Source organism: Anoplopoma fimbria, unplaced genomic scaffold (genome assembly GCF_027596085.1).
Source record: "Anoplopoma fimbria isolate UVic2021 breed Golden Eagle Sablefish unplaced genomic scaffold, Afim_UVic_2022 Un_contig_10649_pilon_pilon, whole genome shotgun sequence".
Lineage (NCBI taxonomy): Eukaryota > Metazoa > Chordata > Actinopteri > Perciformes > Anoplopomatidae > Anoplopoma > Anoplopoma fimbria.
The window spans coordinates 1-9,823 of NW_026549707.1; the positions used below are offsets into that span (position 1 = coordinate 1).

The following is a 9,823-nucleotide window of genomic DNA, read 5'->3' on the forward strand; positions in this document are numbered from 1 at the left end:
TCCACAGCTGAAGCCATCCACGTTGGGAGTCTTATCGCTGCCCATGGCTACATCTTCCCGATCTCTGACCACGTCCTGACACTTAAAGATGATGGAACCCTTTATCGCTTTCAGGTACAGGAAGCTCCACTATGGGTGTATCCTTATATGATATGTGGTGAGGCCCGTATATATAGAATAAAGAGATGATGTGGTAGTTTATCAGAGGGAGGTGTTTATTGTGTGATGCTAATTGAGAAATCCCTGCTAAGCCTATTACTCACCACACCAAGGTCGATACTGTATATCCCTGCTGGACGCTGCGTCAGAGCAGGAGGTGGGCAGCAGAACAGGGCCTACGGGCCGGCCCGTGCAGCTTGTTAGAGGAGTGTTTTTTTCTTTGCTCCATCTGATCCAGCATGAACTTTGACAGGTCCTCTGATTGCCAACGGGCACCACCATGATTCATTACTGTGACTGAGGCCATTAGCATTTTAATCCAGGCCAGCTACACAGGGCAAACTCCTGAGAAGCACTGAGCCGGCTGCACACTGGCTCTGCACTTTTTCGCTGTCACCATCTTTCCCCTGCTCCTCCTCCTCAATCTACCTCTGTATGCATTTATCTTCACCTTATTGCTGTTCGAAGATTAAAAGCCATTATTGTGGCTGCAGAGGGAGGGCAGCGTGTGTCACACTTTGCTCATTCAGCGAGGGCTAAAAATATTCCCTCTGATGTTGTCGTGATGCAACAGGCCCACGTCATCAGTACATGTGAAAGGAGTCCACGGTGCATTTGAAATGCATTGGCTGGCCTCCAAATCTGTGCTATAAGGCGTGATGGCAGAGGATTTAGTTGTTTGCTACTCTTTAAATAGATACTATTATGAGGGAAACCCATATTTAATGAAAACTGTCTACAAATTTGCTTTTTGTGAATGCAGTGAAGTCTTATATTTCAACTTTATCCTCTCTGAGGTTTATAGTGCTAATGAGCATGCATGTTAACCTTTTGTTCATTACACTCAAACAAGCACATTCATCAGCGTCAGCCATTTGCTCTTATGCTAATTACCGTTATGAGTAATAATGGGAATGAAATATGTGGTTGAGTATCACCAACTTCTAATTCTGTCCTGTTATTAAGAATGCATGATATATGTGAGTGATTCATTATTAATGGACTTGGGAATGAACTTTGAATGTGTAATATCAGTTGCAATAGACAATTAAATATGGATAGAGAATATAGCTATCATTGCTCCCCAGATAGTTATGTGCAGCATGCGGACGTCAAGACTCATCGTGAAGCAATGAGTCTTCTTTTGAATTTGTGTGGACGTGCAGAGGGGAGCGTGGGTGATGGGAGAGATGAGATTCAACGATCATATTGGAGAACATTATTGTTTATCTAGACACTTATGGCAAGAAAAGAAAGATCAATCTGATTATTTGCCTAGATTATCTGTTTCATTCCTTCTGTTTTCATCAGTCTCCATACTTCTGGCCTTCAAACTGTTGGGAGCCTGAGAACACAGACTATGGTGAGTCAAACACTGTCTCAAATGTCTTTCTTCTCTCTCTCCAAACCAGTAAGATCTTACTAATGCTTTTCAGTTCTCTCTCTCATACACAATTCACACTGTAGATCTGTTGTTGACACTGTTGAGGATTGATCCACATGGATCATTCCCTATGTCTCTCTGGCCCCGAGAACCCCACAACAGAGACTCCTGTGGTATAAGATTACCCAAACAAAATAAAGTGATGGTCACTGATATGACCACATCTCCGGCTCTCTGCATGGCATTGACTTGAGGCTGGTAATTTCAGAAGACAACACATGGCCTGTCTGCTGAAGCAAAACATTCATTACTTTTGGTTCACACAGTTGGGACCTCAGTTAAAAAAAGACAACCTATCTTGCTAACTCTATTACCCTCTTCACATGTCTCTATTTCTCCCTTTCCCCCCTTCCAGCCATTTACCTGTGCAAGCGCACCATGCAGAATAAGGCCAGGCTTGAGCTGGCTGACTATGAGGCTGTAAGTACACTGTTTTTTGTTTAGCGATTGCCAGGAAGCTCTCAGTTCATTGTGCAGAGACCATGATATGATGACACTCTGAATTTCCTGTTTTCTTTCACATGGCTGGAAAACAAAAGATCTGTAACTGTGTCCTCTGGGGCCGTGAAATGACAAAATCCATTCATCCAAGCAAAAATCCATTATCGAATTATAGACTAGAGAAATCTGTCAAAGGGAAATTTTTCTTTTTTTTAAGAGCACCATTTGGCAGACTACAATGCAGTCATTTACTGGACCCAAATATACATATCTATAGGCCTGCTTTGCATCAGCAGATCAATACCGTCTCAAGAGGGGCATTACTCTTGCTGTAGAGTAATGCCCCACAATAGCAATACACTGCACTTTCATATTCTAATTTACTCTGCAACTATTGTCCAGTAGACTTCCTTCCACATCTATTCAGGTCATTTTTTGCCTCCCGGCCTCATTGCTCTCACTGTTAACATGCCTGATAGTTTGTACTGAATTTTTTCTGTCTTTGTAATGAGGTCATGTGCTGTATATTTGACAGATGCTTGTTTGAGTGGTGTTATTAAGGATATGCAAATTGATAGGAGCTTTAATATGAGTATATTATGGAGTTTTAAAGAGCTTTCATCTCTTTTACTCAAGCAAAATGTATCATGCTTGATCAGTTACACTCAATTAAGTCCTAGTTTGTGTTATGAGCCACGGCCATTGCTTGTTGTTATCTGCTTGGTCTCACATCAGAGATAACAAAAAATGTGACTTTTTTGTACAGATTAAACCAATGAGATATAACATGGTAATAAGGGAGCTTTAAAGGTATTGGTAGGTGAGTTTTCCTTCCTTTGGACAAAACCAGGCTAGCTGTTTCCCCATTTCCTTTTATGCTAAGCTAAACTAACCGGCACTTTGCTGTAGCTTCATATTTAGAGTACAGACACAAGAGTTGGGTCTCAATGTTCTCATTTAACTCTCAGTAAGAAATAACATATGTCCAAAAATGCGCACTGATTAAATGAGTAATTGTGTATACCTAAACGATACCTACAGTATGTGTGAAACTCAAATACTGTGTGGTATCAGCAGCTCAGCAGCTCACACCTTAGTGAGAGTGGCAGCAAAGGTAATCCAAAGTCATGGTTGCTGTGGCCATTACAGTAAATGGATAACGTAATCATATAAAGGCCTTGGAATTCAAATGACCTGCTCCCCTAATGCCGCGTCTGATTGGTTCCCCCAGGAAAACCTTGCCCGGCTGCAGAGGCTTTCGCGGAAGTGGGAATTTATCTTCATGCAAGCTGAGGCTCAAGTCAAGTGAGTCGATGAGTGTATGTGTGAGCCAGAACACATTCCCTCTTGACGTCAGAGTCTAGTAACGTGACACACTTACACCAGGAAATAGAGAGATGTTGATTCAATCAGGTTTATACATTCATTCTAACCTTTTTGCTACATGCATAATTCCAGTTTTATTTCCCCTAGGAAGAGAAAATGCTTCAGTTTGCAGTGTTAGTTGCTCTGTTTTTTCATGCCATGCTTTGACTGCAGGGTTACATGCGTTTAAATACATCAAGCATCCCCCTATGGAGATTAAACAAACACAATTCCTTTTAACTTCTATCTCTTAGTAAGACTTCCATCTGGTGGTTTGCATTTGTAAGTACACCATTAATGTCTCATGTAACTTTTCTGGAAGGAAAGAGCCTTCTTCTCCTGTCTACAAAAATCTTCTCATTGTGTATTGGCCCGTTTTTGTACAAACAGCGAGGCGAGGACGATCGGTAAATGTCAGTTATGTAAAAGCTTGGCCCCACCAGCGGCAAAACCTGGCACTTTGTGTGGCCTGCAAACAGTTCAAGACCCACACACTAGCTTTCTGCTCCCTAGTCTGCCCTGTAACTGGTATAAAAATGTATGTGGCTGGCTATGTGTGTGTGTGTTTGGGAGAGTGTGTGACTAAATTACAGGGAACTGATTCATTGTGTTTGACCTGATATTTCAGGGAGGTATGTGTTCTGTATATAAGTGGCCTGTTTCTTTCGTTGACAGGATGGACAGGAAGAAGGACAAGGCAGATAGAAAGATCCTGGACAGCCAGGAGAGGGCATTCTGGGACGTCCATCACCAGTGGTGAGTTAGTGCTAAAGGCTAAGGACAAAAGGAAAATAAATGAAAGGGAGGTCAGATGCTGCAACAGTGTAAAAATGGAAATGAACAAAGAAGAGATAAAGAAAAAGAGGCCTTTTATTGTGGGTGGACAATTTTAGCATTTAAAGCCTGAAAAGAGCAGATTCAGCTCCACACACTCTTCAGCTGAGAGCCCTGTTTTGTTGTTGGTAGCAGAGTCATATTTGGTGCCAGTCACTTTGCATACAAGCCTTTTTGTGAGTGTGGCATTGCTGAATAGAAACAGCCTCATATTGTGTGAGCAGGAAAGGCGCAGACAATGATGCTGGAGAAACACCATTATCTGACTCCGGAACATGCTCTGTCTCCTGTCGCCTCCCACAGCCAGGCTGTGTCAACACCACAGAGATGGACATCCGCAAGTGCCGGAGAGAGAGGAACCCACACAGGGTAAAAAAGGTGAGGAGAGAAAAACTACTCAATTATATTTTGTGTAAATTGTATCTCCCTAAATGCTTCAAGGCCCTATTCCACAGTGTTTTTTTTGAAGAATATGTATCTGTATCTGTATTGATATATATGTATATGTTATATAAATCTATATAAAAACTATCTTTGTTGACTTTTCCGGTCTTACAAAATGCCAAACATCTAAAATAATCTTCACAATTAACTATGCAAATATTTTTTATTACAAGGCAAAAAAAAATCAGATTTTTTGTCGTTTTATAATAAAAAATAATCATATTTTTTAAAAGAATAATATCAAAATGACAATGTTTGTATATATGTTTTTGATTTACTTTTGAATGTTAACAAAAAATCATACTTTATAATATGTATAAAACATACAATTATTTACAGAACATTTATATATACTAATGATTATTTCCCTTAAAAAATTATTTATAATGTACTTCAAATAATTACAAAAAATACACACATTTTTTGTGTATAAAGCGAAACAAATCTTAAGATCCAAGACTCAACGGATTCTTCAAACCCACCATATGTGTGATCTGTGTGTAAATATAAATCAAATCTCTCTTCAATGACCCCAATTCCCCAAACTCAAAACCGAAGCCATAGTCACAATAATGAGCTGACATTCATCAAACTACTATCTAGAGTCCCTGATCTGTCATGGTTTATCAAAACAACAACAAAGGCATCGAAACAAAGCAACATGTCTCTTGACTTCCAGTCGGTCTATGGGGTTCCAGATGACGACCAGAGCCAGCCAAGTCCCATCCACATCAGCTCCCAGCCGACCAGGAAGACCACCAGAGAGGACGTTCAGAAGGAGGTAAATCACGCTGTGAAAGTCTTCTCCATAGGTCATTACCACCAGTCCGCCTCCACCATCCATCATAATGACAGTCGGGCGCACGCGGACTGATGAGCTGTTACCTTATTTAGCTTCCTCATTATTCTTTCTCCCTCTCCATCAGATTAGCTTCTTGAACATCCAACTGGACCGACACTGTATGAAGGTTTCCAAAGTGGCTGACAGTCTGATGAGCTACACAGAGCAGTTCATGGAATATGACCCCTTTGTGTCGGCCATTGAGCCTTCGAACCCTGGATCAGTGATGACATTACCTTCTGGGAGTTTGAGGCAAGGTGAGGCTGGAGGGGCCATGTTGGGATGTAAGGTGAGAGTTCACAGGAGACTGATGATGACTAAACCAATGCTGAGGTCAGGGTGAAGCGTAGAGGTCTCGGTGCTTATAACTAAAGGAGGGATCTGTCTGTTTCTATCTTGTCTTAAATGAGAATTATTGCTGTCATTCCCAAAGGTTTACTGTGACATTCTGGCCTCTGCTCTATGTACACCATGACGAAACATGACCCATTTTATTCTGTTCTTTCTAATCTGTTTTATTCTGAGCAGTCGTGACCCCAGCCAGCAGCGTGTGAAGAAATGGGGCTTCTCTCTGGAGGAGGCGTTGAAAGATCCAGCAGGACGAGACCAGTTCCTGAAGTTCCTCGAGTCAGAGTTCAGCTCAGAGAACCTGAAGTGAGAATGACATTTTACCTATGCCTTTCTTAAAGTGGCTATAATCATTATTTTTATATTAACAATGAATCACATGATTACTTGTCTGTGAAATGTGTCACTAATGATGCAATATATTAACTAAACAATACTAGAAAGTTGATGATCTAATTAGATTTTGGGCATCTTTCTGAATAGATACTAAGGTTTTTATGATAACTATAACTCCTTCATATTTTCAGATACACAGATGCTTTTAATACCATCCACAGTGTAGGCAACCACATTTAATCAAGTAACATAGTACAGTTTTGAAGTACTGTACTTGAGTATTTACTGTACTTGAGTATTTACTGTACTTGAGTATTTTTTTTATGTACTTTGTACTTCTGCTCCACTACATTTTACCATTACTTTGCATATAAATGATTTTACATATAAAACCTTGTATATTATGGAAAGGGAAATCTTATCAAATTTGTATATATGCAGACACTAATTTAATGCAAGTAAAAATGTTAAACATGCATATTATGTATACTGTATATTATAGAAATATTCATATTTCATAAATATGCTAATTAATAAGATAATAAACAATCACAATAAAGGGCATCGTCAGCATAAGGGTGAATATAACAAGACAGGCAGCTGGACTTTCATTTTTTCATACACTATCTCATATTTCGGGAAGTAGTTATTGATTAGATGTGTTGCTGTTGTAGGTTCTGGTTAGCAGTGCAGGATCTGAAACGGCGGCCGCTCCAGGAAGTGTCCACCAGGGCACAGGAGATCTGGCAGGAGTTTCTGGCCGAGGGCGCGCCGAGCTCCATCAACCTGGACTCTCACAGCTTCGAGCGCACCAGCCAGAACCTCAAAGACCCTGGCAGATACAGCTACGAGGGGACGCTCAGGTGGACCGTGTTGTTTCTTCCTCATGGATGAATTCACATAACTATCCATGATCACACACGCATGGACACACACTAACACAAGTCTGAATAAACTCCAGACACATAGACTGACCACACACCTGTGCCTGTGCACATAGTTACAGCCAATACTTCTGCTTACCACTATCGCACCACTAAATTACTTCTAGAAAAGAGATTTAGTGGCACGTAAAGACCGCTGAAACTGTAGCTTTCACAAAGATATATATTTTTTTCTTTTATCTTTTTTATATATATATATATATATATATATATATATATATATATATATATATATATATATATATATATATATATATACGTATAAGCTCACACACACACACACACACACACACACACACACACACACACACACACACACACACACACACACACACACACACACACTAAAGCCATTGATTTCCTCTACCATCCACTTGCCCAAGGAAACACTGAACCCTTCCACCCCACTCATGTTACACAAGTGAATGAACGAGAGTTCAAGGAGGAACAGAAAGAGAGAGGAGAGAATGACTCGAGTGTGTTTGTGCCAGGGCCTAATAAGGCGAGTAATGCCATGAATAGGTTGGTTCACCATGAATTCCTCTGGTTCAAAATGGTCTGGGGATGTGTGATGTGGAACGTCTCTCACTGGCAGAATATTACTCAGCTGTGTCTTTCAGGACTCTGCTGTTCAAGTTGCTCGCTCAGTTTGCATCACCAACTCTGAATCACACATGCATGCGTTGCACCACCATAATCCGACTTCCTTTATTACTCTGCACTTCTCTTAATTTTTCCCTTTACACTCCCTTTTGTCCTGGGCCAACACACACTCATCAGTTTTTCTTTCTATTGCAGGAGCACATATTCAAGCTAATGAAAAGTGACAGCTATACCCAGCTTTTTGCGATCAACATCTACCACCAAGATCTCCTGTTAGCCAGAAAGAAGGTGAGCTGCGCTGACTGACCCCTTTGTCACCTTTACTTTTTACTGAAATTTGTCGCTCTTATTGCATTTCTCATATTGTTTTGATTATTTTACCGATTTAAAAGATATTTCAGGTTCATATCTATTTTATGCATTTAGTCAGTAACAGCAAGTCCTACGCTTTTGATTGGTTCATATATTTGCAGCAGCACAAAGCGCAAAAGGGCTGGGAGAAGTGTAAATATATATATATCAGAGTGTGATAATTATTTAATACTCTCTCAGCCAGTCACATCCAGTGTGCCATTGCTCTGAAACAGTCCATCACTGTGAAGCTTATCATACACTATAAATTAACTGAGAACAAAAGTTACTCTAAAAATCTCTGATATAAATGTATAGATATGAAGCACTGACTCTGGAATGTTAATAAATTCAAAGTTTATTAACTATGTACTATTAAAACTGGACATTGCGTCGCCTCAAAAATTGCCACTTTAACCTCTGATACTTTGAGCATATGTTGATGCTAATACTGCTTAAAATTTAAAATGTATGACTTTTACTTTTACTCAGATCTTTAGTAAGTAGTAGTGAGTAAAATATCTGGATACTTCTTCTTCTACTTGTTAGCTCATTTTGAGATATTCATGGGAAAAGCAATTGAAGGACTTGCACTTTAAGGTAATCTGATCACACTTTAATGCCAAGGAAGGTGGTTCATTCTATTGTAATTTGGTAGTTCTTAACAAGGTATGGCATTCTGCAGTTTGATATTGTCATGAGGCTACTAACAGAGCCCATTAAAGGCAAAACTACTGTGCCTAAGATGCAGGTGCAAGGAAACTGCTAAATTATGTAAAATGTCAAGGGAACAGTCTCAAAAAACATTACATCATATGCCAAACACAGGCAAACCGCTGTATAAAGGAGGGACAACAGTCATGCTGTAAATAGAACATAAGCAGTCAGAAGAGTAAAGTATATGTGCGTGACAGATGCAGCCTAATGTTGTAGTGATGGTGATTTTGTTAAGCACATGGTATAATTTCTACCTCCTGTGTGCTTTCTGTGCTATCTGTGTGCTATGTATAGGACTTGCACAGCTAAACAATTAGCAGTCATTTTGCTGTTATTGTGTAATATGGGTTTTTTCAGCAAATCACAGCTGCCTCTGTTCATGCTAGCCTTTCTGCCCTCCCGTTTGGACACTGCTCCTTCTGCTGGCCTGTCACTGACCCCAACTCAATTTCCTAAAAAAATACCGCATTGTCCTCTGCCCTCATTTTTGCAATGCTTGGCCCCTTTTTTCCCTTACTAACTACATCACCCCCTGACCTCCCCCCCTCAACACCCGTACCTGACCCAAACACTCACCCTGCTTCCCCCCTCCCAAAACAGCAGCCAGCAGACACTGAACAGGGCCGCCGCACCTCCTTGGAGAAGTTCACGCGCAGTGTGGTAAGTCATTTGGAGCTGGGGCTGTTCATATCACAAACCACACTGGCTGGTTCACTATCAGTGGCTTTTGCAACGATAACCACATTACACTCCATTATGGCTCTTTACACCTGTAATAGGATGTGTATTTTGTGAAAAAGATAACACGCTTAGTCACATGAATGGTTCCAACCAAGCATTTTAGATAAAAGAGCACCTTGTTGGTGGGGATTTTTCTGTGATTTATTAGGTACTTGTACTTTCAGCATCTCAGTCCAGAAATGTGTTTTTGTTTTAATTGACCTTCTAGGGCAAGTCATTGACAGGAAAGCGACTAACAGGCCTGATGCAGTCATC

General features: G+C 40.4%; 1 protein-coding gene across 1 annotated transcript; it reads left to right on the plus strand.

Annotated features, from left to right (window-relative positions):
* Positions 1-3: 3 nt before the first annotated feature.
* LOC129114871 (regulator of G-protein signaling 6-like) lies at positions 4-9,817 on the plus strand (the record flags this gene model as incomplete). Its single annotated transcript, XM_054626758.1, is given in 14 exon segments — positions 4-114; positions 1,471-1,522; positions 1,959-2,023; positions 3,276-3,349; positions 4,085-4,159; positions 4,540-4,621; positions 5,367-5,468; positions 5,614-5,737; positions 5,740-5,785; positions 6,057-6,182; positions 6,887-7,082; positions 7,937-8,047; positions 9,428-9,487; positions 9,777-9,817. Coding segments are annotated over 14 exon segments (1,265 nt in total), but the record flags the coding sequence as incomplete, so codon positions are not given.
* Between the last annotated feature and the right edge of the window lie 6 nt (positions 9,818-9,823).